This window comes from Geotrypetes seraphini, chromosome 9 (assembly GCF_902459505.1).
Source record: "Geotrypetes seraphini chromosome 9, aGeoSer1.1, whole genome shotgun sequence".
Taxonomy (NCBI): Eukaryota; Metazoa; Chordata; class Amphibia; order Gymnophiona; family Dermophiidae; genus Geotrypetes; species Geotrypetes seraphini.
The window spans coordinates 130,836,086-130,853,995 of NC_047092.1; the positions used below are offsets into that span (position 1 = coordinate 130,836,086).

At 39.2% G+C, this 17,910-nt stretch overlaps 1 protein-coding gene across 5 annotated transcripts in view; it reads left to right on the forward strand.

The window, feature by feature from the left end:
• ANKMY1 (ankyrin repeat and MYND domain containing 1) overlaps window positions 1–17,910 on the forward strand; it is a 283,242-nt gene that overhangs the window by 17,806 nt on the left and 247,526 nt on the right. For 2 of the 5 annotated variants that reach the window (XM_033959159.1, XM_033959163.1), the window contains exon 2: window positions 6,591–6,741. In XM_033959159.1, coding sequence (XP_033815050.1) covers window positions 6,604–6,741 — 138 coding nt within the window. In that variant the 5' untranslated portion in view covers window positions 6,591–6,603. Of the gene's footprint in view, window positions 1–479; window positions 525–4,014; window positions 4,064–6,391; window positions 6,413–6,590; window positions 6,742–17,910 lie in introns of those variants that run through there. The other 3 variants (XM_033959160.1, XM_033959162.1, XM_033959161.1) reach the window with 3 other exon arrangements.

Sequence of the window (17,910 nt, forward strand, 5' to 3'; positions counted from 1 at the left end):
ATCTAAATGACTGGCTGTGCAATATTTTCTCGCGCTCCTCATCCTACCTAAACTGCAGAAAATTATTAAAAACTAATCTATTTAACTGATTTGTAGCCCAAGACCCCTACCCTACCCTTGCCCCCTAGATCTCCTCTTCTCCTTCCTTCCTGCTCACCTTACTCTTAACCCCTTATACTTATACTTATAGATGTACCAGCTTACATCTATTAATTGTATCTATTTTGCGGATTGTTCCCATTCACCGATTGTATTTGCTGATTGTACCCTTTCTCTATTGTACCCATTCGCTGATTGTCCAGCCCTTCTTTATTGTAAACCGCCTCGAACTTCTACGGCTTTGGTGGTATATAAGAATTAAATTATTATTATTATTATTATGCTACCATGCTCATATTTAAATATGGCCTCACATTGACACAGAACCTTTCTTCATGAATCATGTTTTTTTTGTCTTTCTCCCTTTTAAGGTATTTGTGTTTTGCATAACACTTCCACAATACCAGCATATTATCTTATAACTGGTACGTCCAAGATTTTTCTACTTTTCACCCTATATGGTCTTTGAATTCATTTAGGGAGTCTCTACATTCAGGGAGAGATGTGGCATGGTGCTAGAGAGGGCTGATAGAAGGAGAAATGTTGAGCATGGGGCTGGTGGGCAAGGGCAAAAGATGCTGTACATGGTCCAGGGGATGAGAGAGGGATAAATGCTGGATCATAGTAGGAGGAACCAATGGATAGCAATAGAAGAATTTACAGAAGATGGGCAAGCAGAAAAAAGACTGGGACCAACTTGATGGCAAAATAAGTTTCCAGACAACAAAGGTAAAAATCGGAATTTATTGACTAAAATATGTTAGCTTTGGGAAATGTTTGTAGCAGATGTCTTTGTATCGTGTTCAAAAGAAAATGAAATGCATTTCTGAGTTTATTTCTATAGTGTTGAAGTACTTGCTGACCCTTGCTATGACTGGTGGGGATCCCCAAGCACCGCAAATAGAGGACCTTCTCTAGAGACAGCCAGAACTCAAGTGCAGCAGTCGCTGGAGGCATCCATAATCCACTGAGGTGCCAGCATCTGTGACTCAGGGAAGCTACTGCTACCTGCCAAGCTTGGCAAAAGGGACCCCCGGCCAACTGCAGAGGAAGTCCTCAGCTGACAGTTTTGGGGTCCTCATCAGCAGAGTATTTATATTTACATTAGAGGCTCTGGTAGAAACCCATTTACAAAGTATGTTTTCTTCTCAATTAATATTTCCAAATTAATAAAGTGTCTTTGCTTATTTGTAAATTGGTCTCTACTAGAACCTTTAATTCAGTAGCATAATTAAATGAAATAACTATTTCTGAAGTTTATAGGGACGGATGGAGATGGAGGGATTCCTCGTGGGGACGGATGGGGACGGAGGGATTCCTCACGGGGACAGGTAGGGACAGGTTTGATTTTTGTCCCGGCGCAACTCTCTAGTTGGGGGAGGGAGAAAAGGACAAAGACTGGAAGGCAATGAGGGGAACATAGGAGGGAGGGAGGAATGGACAATTGTTGGGCCTGAGTTGGGGGGGAGGGGGGTAGAGGACAAGGCTGGAAGGCAGTAAGGGGAACATAGGAAGGAGGGAGGGAGGAAGGGACAATTGTTGGGCCTGATGAAGGAAAGAAAGAAAGAAATCACCAGACAACAGGGGGGAGGAAGAGGACAAAGGCTGGAAGGCATTGAGGGGGGACATAGGAGGGAGGAAGGGACAATTGTTGGGCCTGAAGAAGGAAGGAAAGAAATAAAGAAATCACCAAACAATAAAGGTAGGAAAAATGATTTTATTTTCAATTTAGTGATTAAAATGTGTCAGTTTTGATAATTTATATTTGATGTTTATTTTTCTATAGTTGTTACTGAGGTGACATTGCATATTTTAAAAAGTCATCTGCCTTGATATCTGTGCCCCCACCACTAGACTACCAGAGGGAGGACAGGGTACAGAGCCTGGCAGGGAAGGGGGACAGGGTGCAGAGCCTAGCAAGGAGTGTGGGGTTGGGTGCAGAGCCTGGCAGGGAGAATTTGGCTCAGAATGTTATTTTTCTTGTTTTCCTCCTCTAAATTTAGGGTGCGTCTTATGGTCAGGTGCGTCTTATGGAGCAGAAAAAAAATACTACTGCAGGCACTTTAGGAAAGTTTTTGCTCCATTATTTGGAAAAGACCAATGACTTTTGTCTCTCAGATCATCTTTGTGTTCTGACTAGTCAGGCTAGACAAGGCAGACTGGCTTCTAAGGCATCTATCTGTAGATAGATTCATATGGCAATTTTGTCAGCATACATTGGCTGTGGGAAACAGGGTCTACTGTACACAAGAGGAGTGGCTGCTTCCTGGGAAAAGTTTTGCCCAGTGCCTCCCAAAGAGATATGTACAAAGTTCTACAGAGTGGATGTAGCAGCTCATGAGGATTCCGCGTTTGGGTCCTCAGTTTTACAAGCTGACTCATCTGTCCCACCCTAAGCACATGGGACTGTCTGGAATCCTTTGCACTACAAGGGAAAATTAGGTTCTTACCTCGATAATTTTCTTTGTAGTAAAAGGACAAAGGATTCTGGGCAACCTGCCCTGTCAGTTACTTTGCTTGCTTTCTGTCTCAGACAGATCTTGTCAATCCAGAGATAAAGAATTTTCCAGCCAGTTGGAAAAGCATGTAAGAAAAAAAAATGTTGAAATCAAGAGCTCCAGAGCTATTAGCACAAGTTGCACTCTAAGAGGTGAATTAGCAAAACAAAGTTTTTTGTGGGGACCTCTAGTAATATTTCTTCAGAACCTACTATCAGTATAAATTCAACTCAGTATATAATTCATCCAACGATCAAAATTTTGGGAGTTATTCTAGACCAACATCTTACAATGCACGCTCAGATAGATGCTATAGTATGTAAATGCCACTTCACGTTATGGAAACTATGAAAAATTAGATCTTATTTTGAATTTACTGCTTTTAGATTATTACTAATGAGTCAATCATTACTAATGAGTCTTCTCGATTACTGTAATATCATCTATCTGAAGGTCATCAAGAAAGAATTAGGAAGACTTAAATAATACAGAATACAGCGGTCGGAATGATTTATGGCCTGAAGAAATTTGATCATGTTACACCCTTTTATTGTGAATTGCATTGGCTGCCAATGGAAGCCCGGGTGTTGTTTAAATTAGGCTGTTTTTGTTACAAGGCTGTTTATGGTACAGCTCCTTCTTACTTAGCATCATACAGACATAGTAGAAGAACTCATCCTTTGTTTAATTTTCCAACTGTTCAGGGTTGTAGGAGTAAGAAATTTCTTAATCATACTTTGGCATCTCAGGCAGCTCTTCATAATAATGAATTCCGAACATTGTTGCTTACTATCCGTTCTTATGGACATTTTAGAAAACAATTGCAGACCTATCTTTTTTCTAAATATTTGACTGTTTAATGAATCATTTTACTTTATTTTATCCAAAATGTTTACTTTTATAACTTTTTGTAAACTGCGTTGAACTTTTGGTTACGCGGTCAATAAGCACAATGTTATGTTATGTTATGTTTGAGTAAATGTTCAATTTATTTGTTACAGAGCAGAAGAGAACCATATTGTTGGAAGGTTTACCCATTCCCCTCCTTCTGTTTACTTAAAGTGGTGATTGACTGCTTTGGCACAAACTGAAGGTGGCAGTATAACCTACTGGGGAAGGAGGCAGAGATGAAAGCTGTATGACTAAACTAAAGCTTAACTTTATATACTGGGTTGTCAGCCTAAGGAAGCTCGACTCGGTTTACAACAATTAGATAAAAACTAAATAAAGTAATAGTAAAAGTTTCAAAGAGATTAGTTTTCAAAGTGTTTGGCAAAAAGAAAAGTTTTTAGAAGTTTGTGGAAAGATTGGAAAGAACTGGGGCTCCTCAGAATTAAGGGGAGTTCATTCCATAGTTGAGCAAGTTTAAAAGCCAGAGATTGACTGAAGATCTTTACTCCTTTAATTCCTTTTCTAGATGGAAAGAAGAATTTGAATTGTTGGATGCCTCTTGCAAAGGAAAATCTGTAAGCATTCCATAATAAGGAAAGGAGGGGAATAAAAATGCCATATAAAATTTTGAGAGAGATGCAGGTACATTTGAATTGAATTCTAAGATAAACCGGGAGCCAATGAAGACTCAGGAGCAAAGGAGTCACATGGTCAAATTAACTTTTTCCAAAGATCTGCTTCGTAGCACTATTCTGGATTAATTGTAATCTTTGGAGACAGATTTTTGTGATGCCAAGATAGATAGCGTTACAGTAATCTAGTCAAGATAATATGATTGATTGGACCAAGGCAGAGAAATGTCGATGATGAAAAAGATGTGTAACTTTCCTCAACATTCGTAAACTAAAAAAGCATTTCTTGAACAGGGAATTTATTTGGTCCGTAAAGGTAAGAGAGGAATCAAAAAGGACTCCCAAAATCTTAGACGAGAACTCAATCTGCAAAGAGGCCCCAGATTCCAAAGTTACAGTAGGAGGAAGATAGTCTAATTTTGGACCTAACCACAGAAGTTTAGTTTTAGTTGTATTAAGCTTCATCCGGACAGAAAGAGCCCAGGCTTGAAGTTTGGAAATGCAATAATTTACTTTGGAAACTAAATTGGTAATATTCGGATCGATATCAATCAGGATAAAGATATCATCTGCATAGGTGAACAGCGTTTCCCAAGCTGACAGCTTAAAAGTATTTAGTGTAGTCATATAGAGATTAAATAAAATTGGAGAAAGCGGAGAGCCTTGGGGAACTCCACAAAGAGAATAAGAGCGAGACAAAAGAAATTTAGAGAACCAATCCAGAACAACCTGATGGAGACCTATATCTGAAAGTAAATAAAGTAAAATGTTGTGATATGCTACATCAAACGCCGCAGATAAATCAAACTGGAGCAAAATAGAACATTTATTTTGAAGACGTAATTGTTGAATTTTTGAAAGAAGAGAGATCAGTAAGGTTTCAGTACTAAAATTAGAATGAAACCCATTTTGAAATGGCTGGAGTAATGAGAATTTCTCCAAATAATCAGTCAGTTGACCAGCTACAATTGATTCTCACATTTTTGTTAACAAAGATATATTGGCAATTGGTCGGTAGTGAGAAGGGATAGTAGGATCTAAATCTACTTTTTTTAGAAGAGGAATACCGTAAGTGTTATTTGTCCCATGGATTGTGAGAAGTATCCATTTTCCAAAGAGAAATCCAATAAAGTAGTCAACCATGTTATAGCTTGAGACAAAATATTAAGAAATAGATATGATGGAAAAGGGTCCAGGGAAAATTTACACTTTCTCATCTTTTCACACAGTTTAGAAACTTGAAGTTCAGATACTGGATTAAATGAACACCACTAATGATCAGCTGGAATCTCCTCTATAGAATTTTTGAAATATGTAGGGAGATATCCAATTTCACCTACGGGAGACGATTGCCTGATAAGAGAGATTTTATCTTGAAAAAAAACAAGCTAGAATATCAGCAGAGGGAGATGAGGATTGGTCAGATTTGGAATCAGAGTTAGTCAAAGAACGCCAGAGTTTTAAAAGGATACCACTCTGGTTATCAGATTTAGCAATTTTACAACCATAATAAGTTTCCCTCGCTTTTCTAAGTTCAAAACTATATTTTCTAATTGCACATCTGCAGTTTAATTTGTCCAGATCTAAATGAGATCTTTCTGCAAGCATTTCGTGACCAGGGATGCAAAACCTACTGTCGGAATCCTTTGCTCTTTTACTACAAATAATATAGCAAGGTAAGAACCTAATTTTCCCTTACTACCGTACACTTTCTTAAGCCTTTTGATAGAGTTCAGCAAGAATTTAGAATGTGGCTGAAGATAGCCAATTAACTATTTAATAAGAGGCTAATAAAAATAGCTGTTTTTGAAGAAATTTCATTCATACAGTAATTAAGGCAGCTTTTATTGTTTATTGTTTATTCAGATTTTTGATTAAATGCTTTTTCGAAACTACAAAGCATTGTACAGGGTTTAAAATAACATTTAAACAAAAATATAACAATTAAAACATACTTTTCTATGAAAACTACAAGACTGACAGCAATTACATACTAGGTAAATGCGGACCAACAGGCCCATGGACACAAATTGGGAAAGGGGGGGAAATACAATTGATATAGAAAATGTGAGGAACATTTAAGGTAAACACAAAAGGAACTGGGAAAGTAAATGTAAAAAAAAACAAAAACAACAAGTATAGGTTAATCTCTAAAATACAATAGATCAGTTAAAAGCATCTTTAAAAAGAAAGTACTTTAGATTGCTTTTAAAATTTTTTAAGTTTTTTTCCATTTTTAGGTATAAAGGAAGAGCATTCCAGATCATAGGGGCTGTCACAGAAAAAGTGGAGGTGCGACGTGTGCCAATAATTTTTAAAGAAGGAATGTTAATATTGTATTGAGAAATAGATCTTAAAGCTCTCAAATTAATGGCTTGATACTGTATACAGTATGTGAATCTGAAATGCTTGTTCTTCAGTTTGTAGCAGTTTTAATAACATACCTCTTCTTTTTTGGATTGGATTTCAGTTCAGCCAAATAAATGGATACTATTAAACAAATAGTGAAATGTTCCAGTGATGTGCAATATATTGAGTGGGAGGATGGTTCTACCTACAAAGGAAACTTTATAAGGGATACAAAAACTGGATATGGAGAATTCATATGGGCCAATAGAGAGGTAAGTTAGGTGAATATACTGTCTAAAAGTCGTCATAATTTTTTCTTTAGTGTTATGTCTTTAGCAGAGGGAGTTTTGACCTCATGACTCTCTTTTTCACCCCACACTTCTCCCTCCCACCACCCAGGTTCTTTTAAACTTCTTACACACTTGTAGAGATTGCTGACAGCAGCAGAACTGTTTTGAGTTATAAAAAACAATTTCCCTCAATGTGGACTAAATTATTGTGATTGTCACAGTTTGGTATACTTTTGTTTTTAATTGTATTTTCTTATTTCCTTCCAAATGCTATTCATGCATTGAATATATATTGAAATATAATAAATATTTAATGAAAAAAGACAATTTTCCATTCTGCTCTCTCTAAAAATTCCATTTTACCTCCCCTTCCTTTTACTAAGCTGCAGTAGAGGTTTCTACTGTGGCCCAGAATACTAAATGCTCCAACGCTGCTCCAATGCTCATAGAATTCCTATGAGTGTCGGAGCAGTGTCAGAACATTTAGCGCTGTGGGCCGCAGTAGAAACCTCTACTGCGGTTTAGTAAAAGAGTGCCTAAAACAGGTATGTCCCTTTTTAAGTTTCAAGTTTATTAAAATTTGATATTCCATTTGTTATATTTCTAAGCAGCGTACAAAGGTAAAATAATTAAAATGCAGGGAAAACACATACAAATCTCATAAACAGATGTATATTATCATACAATAGGTAAGGGGGTGAAATACAATAGGAAGAGAGTGAATTAATAGGCTAGTAAGACACGGATGGTAAATACAATAGGAAGGGAATGAATTTATTGGTTTAGTTAAAAGTTGATGAAAGATTATAAATCGAATGTATCTTTAAATAAAAAACATTTTTAAGCTTGATTTAAATCAATCCAGAGAAGATTCCTCCCGAAGGTGTGATGGCAGAGAGTTCCATAATAAGGGGGCATTTACAGAGACAATCGATTTAAGAATGGTGTCGTAAACGGTTTGTCGTAATGAGGGTATGACTAAAAGGTTTTGATTATTTGATCATAATATTCTAGATGAGCTATAGGGAATGAGTAGTCTGTCTATGAAATCTAGGGGGTGTAAAGTTCTGGATTTAAATGTTAGAAGTAAAATGTTATAAGTTATTCTGTGGGAAAGTGGTAGCAAATGTGCATTAACCAAGAGTGGTGAATTTAGAATTTTAACAGTGACTCCAATTTATGAGTGATAATTAGTACCCCACATTTTAGTCACCAATATTTCAACTAATTTACAAAAATATAATTTATTGTTGTTATTTTCTGAACCAAGTCTCAATTTTACAAATGTAAGAGGTTATAAAGATAAGAGGTTAAAGTCCCCATTCTCTCTCTAGAGCTTTTGACCAACTCCTCCTTCGCTAATTTCTCCTCAGACCCATCTTATCAGTAACACACACAAGAAAAAAAACCTCTCAGGCAGGCAGCCCCCTCACACACAGACGAAGCTTCTAAATCCTTGGTGCTTTTTTGTCAATTCTTGTTCTGCTTGAATATATAAAGCTATGCCTGCACTGTGAGCTATTTCAGATTTTTAACTTGACAAGTTGGCTTGTGCTTGCCAATATTAGGTGGTCGGCCTATGTTCCATATGGTCAGTTTATTACTATTTCGTCCTCTGTTCCATATGGGCAGTTTAGTAATTTTTGCCTTGAAGTTTTGTTTGAAGTGTCCTGGTTTTAAACCTGTCTCTGAAATAGATTTACGGATTTCTCGCAACATTGCAAAGGACAAGGGTTGATAAGTAGCTATCTGTCCTGGACCATTAGGATCTTGGGCATATGTGACTGGATAGGCTTGAATTAAATCTTTCATAGCCTCTGTGTACAATTGCCCTTCATCTCTGGCCTTTTTTATAATTGAATCACTTTGAGCCTCCTTATTATCTATTTGTCTTTCTTTGCCTCCTGTAACCTGTGTATCAATTCTATTGCATAACTTTTAACTGGTGTTCCTGAGGCTAACTGATCAAGGGTATAAAGCCCTCCAGATTGTAAAGCTCTCCGTTGAGCCTCCTTATCATTTTCACTATCCCACATAACATATTGACCCGTAGTCAATACCATGCGCATAACATCTGGTATGAAAGTATGTGCTCCAGCCATGGATTCAAAGAACCCGGCTGTGAAATTACTTCTTAAACCTGTCTCTGAGATATATTGCGCTAATGTTTCTGCCTTTTTTTCCTGTAAAGGAGCTGGGGATACCTGTGCTGGAGGTATGATTTTTGGATATGTGTTCTGACTTGAATAGTCAGGTGGGGGAACGGTTAATGAAACCATTGTCACCCTGGAATGCATCTCTGTCCCTACAATTTCCAAGGCACGCTCACACTGAGGCCATACCCATATGGCTGCCGAGGCCAGAGGCTCAGCATACAAAACTTTCCCAACTCTAAGCCAATCTTCTAATGCTAATAATCCCTTGTCCGGATACTGGGAGCAGTGCTCTCCTATCTCTTGTACTAAACAGTTTAACTGTGAATCAGAGGCCTCTCTATCTGTATGTTTCAGAATATTCTTCAATTTTGTCACATGAGCACGCTGTAAATCTGACAGGGAATTGCCCATACTTACTCGAAGGGATCCCGGAAGATGAGGTGCACCAAGTCTAATCGTCAGATGGAGCAAGCAGGGTGAGGGTCAGCGAAGGTCCCTGTGTTCGGGCGCCACTTGTAGGAATGCCCCACAAAGGAAACACACACACATGCAATCTTAGAATCAGGAGGAGACGCTAGTAAGGGCTAGCTCCGAGTCCCTATTTATTATGCTTCTAAGCTAATGACATCATAGTAACTCCCTCGTTTACACATCTCATGATTGGTGGGTACAAAGGTACATGGATTTAACATTGGTGGATACAAAGATAGGTACATGCTTTTTACTTCGTGATTACCTCGTGCTTTTACCTTGTGATCATCCTCCAACTCAGCACTTAGACAAGGTCCTGATTAACACGTGGACAGGGCCTGAGTCTTTGCACATAAGCAAAGCCTGTGTAATGCCTGTCAGCTGAGGTCCTTACCAAATAAAGACAGCTCAAATAAGATAAGCATATGACAGTCCAAAGGTTATAATGCATGCTCCTTAGCCTTAAGCTGTAGGCAAAGTCTGATTGTTGCCCTTATAAGGGATGCTTAAACAAGATAAGAGATAAGATAAGGGTAAACCTGTGTCAGGTTAATATGTGGCAAAAGTCTTGTGACAAGATGCTAGTATTTTTCCTTTACTTAGAATGGTTGCATGGCAAGAAGGGAGAAGGAATGAGAAACAGGGCCTCAGATCCAAACACAGGCCTAGATACACACATAGGCTTAGATCGGCACACAGGGCCTAGGTCAGTGTGCCGACCTGGCCTGCTTTCATTACCGCCTTTGTCATGACCCTGCCTGTGTTCTGATGGCCTGGATCAGAACTTATCAGATCTCCATCCCTACAAATCATCTCACTCGTACCAATTTCCAGGTCGTTTATAAATATGTTGAAGAGCATGGGTCCAAGCACCGATACCTGGGGCACTCCACTCGTGACACTTTTCCAGTCCAAGTATTGTCCATTTACCCCCACTCTCTGTTTCCTATCCGCCAGTCAGTTTTTAATCCACGTGATTATTTCAAGTTTATCAAGTTTATTAACAGAATTTGATTTATCGCCTATTGAAATCACTAAGCGATGTACATTACAATATATAGTAAGGTAAAAAGAGGTTCACAAATTAACAATAAACATTTGACTAAAACAAACAAGTAGTTGGGATGGAAAAAATTAAAAGTTACATTTTTCATTTAAAATAGAAAAGTGGGAAAAAAAACAATAGATAAGGGTACATAAAAATCTCAGCTATTAAAAAACATAATCTGCTTTAAACATTGAAGGCATCTCTAAATAGATAAGATTTTAAAGATTTTTTAAATATTAAAACATCTTTTTCATCACGAATATATTGGGGAAGGGCATTCCACCATAGGGGACCTGTCACTGAAAAAATATCTGCCCTTCTAGTACCAATGGCTCGCAATTTTTTGAAGTAGTCGTTCATGCGGAACCTTGTTGAACGCTTTCTGAAAATCCAGATATACCATGTCGATCGGGTCACCCTTTTCTATCTGACTGTTTACTCCCTCGAAGAAGTATAGCAAGTTCGTCAAGCAAGATAATGTGTCAGCCTATATCTATCTATCTACACATGTGTGTGTCTGTCATAGCAACATCCTCCAAATCAGCGAGGTGTTGGCCTCCGGATGGGTACATTGATTTCATACTCCAATCCTTTATACTTCTGAGGTCTCCTTTCCACTAACAGGTTCCTCTATATCTCTCAAATGATGGGCTTATTGGGGTTAGGCAAGACACCAACAATTACCCCCCCTCCCCCAAGGGTTATCCACTTCGCTACATAAAACAGTACTGAAGGTTCTGATTTCTTCCTACTGTACATTTTCAATCAGGGTGAGAGGAAGACAAAAATGTTCAATCCATCAAATAAACAATCTATGAAGTGTGACAGTTAAGTTCATGAACTTGCCACCATGTGCTTACGTAGGCAGCACTGTACAAACAGCTTGTTCATGTCGAAGTGTGGTGGTGTGATTTTGAGTGGCATTCATTATTATTATTGCATGTTTTTGTGTGCCATCGTAAGAATGTCGGAGCTTGCATTAGACAACAAAAAATCCAACAGTGTCTGCAGTGTAACAACAGCAAGCAGAAAAAAAAAAAAAAAAAAAAAAGAGACTGCAGACAATATGTACAAGATGCAGGCTATATTTATTTTACCCAATGTTAAATGCGGTAACTAATACCACCTTTTTACAAACCTAAAGACCCAACTCGGTCCGTGATTGTCCATGTTTCAGAAAACACGCCTTCTTCAGGGGTCCTAAGGAAATAAATAACAAACCTAAGGAATATGATAAATACATTTCTAAAACATATGGTGTGCATGAGTGATCACAAAGGTTTAATCCTTAAGGGAGTATGAGTGCTCAAAGCTTTACAAATTACGTAATATCGATTTGTGATGAAAGTGACGTAAAATGTTTGAATCAATAAAGCAAAGGGCTAAAATAATAAAGATAATAATAGTGCAGAGATGCAAAACTTAACATAAAACAATGAAGACCCCTGAAGAAGGCCTGTTTTCTGAAACACAGACCGTGTTGGGTCTTTAGGTTTGTAAAAAAGTGGTATTAGTTATTTAACATTGGGTAAAATAAATATAGCCTGCATCTTGTACATATTGTCTGCAGTCTCTATTTTGTTTGGAGCTTGAATTAGAGCAATGAACAAACATTAAATTTCTTGTTAAACTTGACAAGAGTGGAAGTGAAATCAGGGACATATTAGTTCAAGTTTATGGCAGTGTACAAATGGATTAAATGTTTTTCTGAGGGGAATGAACGTGTCATTGATGAAGAGAGATCAGGGTGGCTAGTAATGAGCAGAACTGATGAAAACATTGCAAAAATTTGTTGAATATTGCATCAAAATTGTCAGCTTACTGTGAGCAGCATAGCAGACCAAGTAAACATTGATAGAGAAACAGGAAAATCTTATCTGAAAATCTTGGCATGAGAAATGTATGTGCAAAAATGGTCCCAAGGAGCTCACCGATGAACAAAAGCAAAGGAGAGTCAAAGTTTGCCAAGATCTACTGGGGAGGCAAGACAATGTTTTGTGCCATGTTATCACTAGTGATGATTTCACTACATATAAATAGCACTAACTGTTGTTCCAGAAATCTTATTTTATCATCAAATGTTAATATAAAGCTATATGATGCCTGCTCATTCTCAGCGGCACCACATATGCAGATAAGAGGCTAATTCTTTATGTATATTTTTATATTTTTGTATGGACCTTCAGAATGTAGCTAGTCATTAATTTATTACTATCTGCAACAAGTCTTCATCAGTCCACTTTTTTTAAAATTACTAACGTGTTTTAAAACCAGCTCTTAGCTTCAATAGTTCATTGTCTATTTCATTTATATTTCCTTTCAATTTCAATTTCAATTCAATTCATTGTCTTAATAGTGACCATAGCTACTTAGCTTTGAAGTAAGCTCTCAAATTTCATCAATGCCACCTCTCCCGACATGCATGTTTCAAACAGAAATTTTCTTCAGGGTCGAGGGGAACTGAAAAAACATGATAAATTACAAAGTTTTTCATAATTCAAAATCTCTTATCATTCATATGCTTCTATGTAAAAACTCTAAAAAATCACAATCCTGAAAATTCAGATGGTCCCAGAGGGGGAAACACCATATCATATCCTTTAGTAGATATTAACATCCATCATCTCAGGCAAGGGGAAAGCAGCCATATTATAATAAAAGCAGTCAATCTTATGTAAAGTAATAAAGAGTTGGAAGTTTTATCTATTACCAATTGAGGGAGCAGTCATCAGTTGCAAACATGGCTGCGGTTTGAAATCAGCTTGTTTTTAACTCAGCTGGACTCACCACGTTCTTAAGAACAACGTGGGAGGAGGTGTAGCATTATATACTAAAGATGACATTAAGGTCACCAGAATCACAGATGTCCACTACACTGGGGAATCCCTTTGGGTAAATTTGGCCAGAGGGAAGGACAAATGCCTGTATCTTGGCGTAATATACAGACCCCCAAGACAACAGGATGACCTAGATATGGAATTAATCGAAGATATAGAGAATATCACCTTGCGTGGGGACACAGTATTGTTAAGTGACTTCAACATGCCTGATGTGGATTGGGACATGCTTTCCTCTGCTTCCGGCAGCAGCAGGAGGCTATTAAACTCTATGAAGGGAGCAAGACTCAGGCAACTGGTGTTGGAACCAACAAGGGATCAAGCAATACTGGACCTGATACTTACCAATGGAGAAAGTGTCACAGAGGTCTCGGTGGGCGACACATTGGCCTCCAGTGACCACAACATGGTATGGTTCAATCTCAGGAAAGGTTTCACTAAATCTACCACACTGACCAAGGTCCTCAAATTCAAGGACACAAACTTCAAAGAAACGGGAGATTTCGTTCACCAGGCGCTACAAAGCCAAGCAGAAACCGATAACGTGGAAGAAATATGGTCGACTTTGAAAGCCACCATACAAGAAGCAACAAACCGCTATATTAAATCAGTAAGTAAACGGCGAAGGAACAATAAGCCACAGTGGTTCTCTGCGGAGATTTCGGACCTCATCAAGGAGAAGAAAAAAGCATTCATCTCTTACAAACAATCAGGGAAACAGGAGTCTAGGGAAGTCTATCTGGCCAAGTCAAAAGCCGTCAAAACAGCAGTTAGGGAGGCCAAATTCCGCATGGTGGAGTCTCTAGCGAAGAATATCCAGAAAGGAGATAAATCCTTCTTCAGGTATATCAGTGACAGAAATAAGAACTCAGGCAGGATAGTATGTCTTAGAAAACCAGACGGAGACTATGTAGAAGCGGACTCGGAAAAAGCCCAACTATTAAATGAATACTTCTGCTCAGTCTTCACCCATGAGGTGCCAGGACTCGGCCCTCAGCTACAGACAAGGATTGACGCAGATGATCCGTTTAGTAATTTCGAGTTTACATCCAGTGGTGTCTACTGCGAGCTGTCAAAGCTTAAGGTTAACAAGGCAATGGGGCCTGACAATCTACACCCCAGGGTGCTCAAGGAGTTGTGTGATGTCTTGGCGGAACCGCTATCTGCGCTCTTCAATCTCTCCCTTAGTACGGGTAATGTCTAAGATGGCTAACATCATTCCACTCCACAAGAAAGGCTCCAAGATGGAGACAGCAAACTACAGACCGGTGAGTCTCACATCAATAGTGTGCAAACTAATGGAAACTCTAATCAAACGCCAATTGGATATGATCCTGAACGAGGAGAATCTACGGGATCCCCATCAACATGGATTTACTAAGGGGAGATCCTGCCAATCCAACCTGATCAGCTTCTTTGACTGGGTGACGAGGAAGCTGGATGTTGGGGAATCCCTGGACATCGTATACCTGGACTTCAGTAAAGCATTCGATAGCGTACTACACCGCAGGTTGCTGAGCAAGATGAGTTCTATAGGATTGGGCGACACATTGACGAAATGGGTTGGGAATTGGCTTGGAGGTAGGCTTCAGAGGGTAGTGGTGAACGGCACCCCCTCTGAAATGACGGAGGTAATCAGTGGAGTGCCACAGGGCTCGGTCCTGGGTCCGATCCTATTCAATATCTTTATAAGAGACTTGGCAGAAGGGCTGCGAGGTAAAATAACATTATTCGCCGATGACGCCAAACTAAGCAATGTAGTGGGCAAAAGCACAACAGACATAAATTCAATGTCCGACAACATGATGCACGATCTACTCCTACTGGAGCACTGGTCTAGGTCCTGGCAACTCAGCTTCAATGCCAAAAAATGCAAATTCATGCACCTGGGCAGCCATAATCCATGCAAGACTTACACCCTTAATGGCGAGATCCTAACAAGAACTGAAGCAGAACGAGACTTAGGGGTGATCGTCAGTGAGAACATGAAGACTGCCAATCAAGTGGAGCAAGCTTCATCCAAGGCAAGGCAAATCATAGGTTGCACACGCAGGAGTTTCGTCAGCCGTAAGCCTGAAGTCATTATGCCATTGTATAGATCCATGGTGAGTCCCCACCTGGAATACTGTGTGCAATTCTGGAGGCCACATTACCGTAAGGATGTGCTGAGACTGGAGTCGGTCCAGAGAATGGCCACCCGGATGGTCTCAGGACTCAAGGATCTCCCGTATGAGGAACGGCTGGATAAGTTGCAGCTGTGCTCACTCGAGGAACACAGAGAGAGGGGTGACATGATCGAGACATTCAAGTATCTCACGGGTCACATCGAGGTGGAAGAAGATATCTTCTTTTTCAAGGGTCCCGCGGCAACAAGGGGGCATCCGTGGAAAATCAGAGGCGGGAAACTGCACGGGGACACCAGGAAATTCTTTTTCACTGAAAGGGTAGTTGATCGCTGGAATAGTCTTCCACTTCAGATTATTGAGGCCAGCAGCGTGCCTGATTTTAAGGCCAAATGGGATAGACACGTGGGATCTATTCACAGAGAAAGGTAGGGGAGGGTCATTGGGGTGGGCAGACTAGATGGGCAGTGGCCCTTATCTGCCGTCTATTTCTATGTTTCTATGTTTCTATGTGCCCCGTTGAATCTTATTCTCTCCAATAGCAAGAGAACCCGTAACGAACCAGCTGATCCTTTTGTTTCTAAGTAATGGAAACAGCCAAAACTGTGTTCTGTTATGCAGTTTACCCACTGTCAAAGGGATTTCCTTGGAGCGATTCAAATTATAGAGAGCCACTCTATTTCCTCATTGAGTCCCTCTGGCTCCAGCGACTTCAAGCTAAATATCCATTTTTGCTCCTTGATTGCTAAGGCTTTTTTAGCATTGCCATCCTCCCACCCAATTGTTACTGAATCGATAATCCTCCATCTAATGTCCGACCATGCATGGCCCATCAGTTGTCAATGTTTCACTAGCGAAGCAGTATCTCGATCTGTCCACACTCTTGATTTATGTTCATTTAGGTGAACTTTAATAGAGTGAATGGTTCGCCCGACATATATTTTATCACAGGGGAATTGTATAAGGTAAATTACATATGTGGAGTCACATGTGGTAGAAGTATAGGTGAAATAATTCCTTCTGTGTTCGGGTGTCTCCACTGGTGATGAAACATGGGTGTACCAATAAGACCCTGAAACAAAGCATCAAAATTCCCAATAGAAGTCAGTTAATTCTCCATGACCAAAAAAGTTCTACCAGTCCAAATCAAGAGTCAAAATGATGTTGCTAACTTTTTTTGATATCAGAGAATTTATTCATTATGAATATCTACCAACTGGATAAACAGTTAACCAAGTTTACTATTTGGAAGTGCAGAAAAGGTTGCATGGAAAAGTTAGATGAAAATGACCTGAACTTTTCTTTAACAACTCATGGCTCTTGTATCATGACAAAGTACCAGCTCACACAGCATTGTCTGTGAGGGAATTTCTAACCAGTAAATAAATAACTGTATTGAAACACCCTGCCTACTCACCTGATCTGGTCCCCAATGCCATTTTTCTTTACCTGAAGATAAAAGAAATATTGAAAGGAAGACATTTTGATGACATTCAGGACACCAAGATTAATATGATGACAGCTCTAATGGCCATTCCAGAAAAAGAGTTCCAAAATTGCTTTGAAGGGTAGACTAGGAGCTAGCATCAGTGAATAGCTTCACAAGGGGAGTACTTCAAAGGTGACAGTAGTGATATTCAGCAATGAGATATATAGCAGTTTTCTAGGATAAATTCATGAACTTAATTGTTAGATCTCGTATGACTTGATGCTTCCCAGGAACATTGAGAAACAAGTTCTCTTGGGATTGCAATGCTTCTCTCGTACTCTTATATCCAAGCAACTAGTTGGCTGCTTATGCATAAGAACATAAGAATAGCCTTACTGGATCAGACCAATGGTCCATCCAGCCCAGTATCCTGTTTTTGCGGAGGCCAATCCAAGTCACAAGTACCTGGCAAAATCCCAAATAGTACCCTGTTTCCCCGATGGTAAGACACTGTCTTATTTTTTTTGGAAGGCCAAAATATGCTCTAGGGCTTATTTTCGGGGGGATGCCTTATTTACCCATGAAGAAGACTACAGTACACAGTTATTGTTGAAAAAAACAGAATTTTATTACCTGTATATGGTACAGTATAATGGTAATAACGGTAGTTGTCATTACAAACCAGCATAACCAGACAAATTGAGCATCCATAACTTGTAACGGTGTTATTGTTTCCATACAACAATCTATGGCATAGTACGGTACATTTACACATTTATTCAATGACAACCAAGTCATCATCTTCTGGAACATCATCGTAAAAACCCCACTCTGAATTTCCAGGTTAATTACTTCTGACTCGATTTCTTTTAGAATCTGGTGACCAAATCTCTCATGTTTAGCAACAGCACTGTCCTTAAAGGAGTACTTCTTATCAAGGTAGCCTGCTCGTAGCGCATGTTCAATGCAACTGTCAGTGATTTTCTCCCATGAATTCTTCACCCAAGTCACAACCTCTTGCAGTTTAGGCTTCACAAAGTTTCCACGCTGATTTCTCTCCATTCTATTTTCAATGTAGTCGTTAATT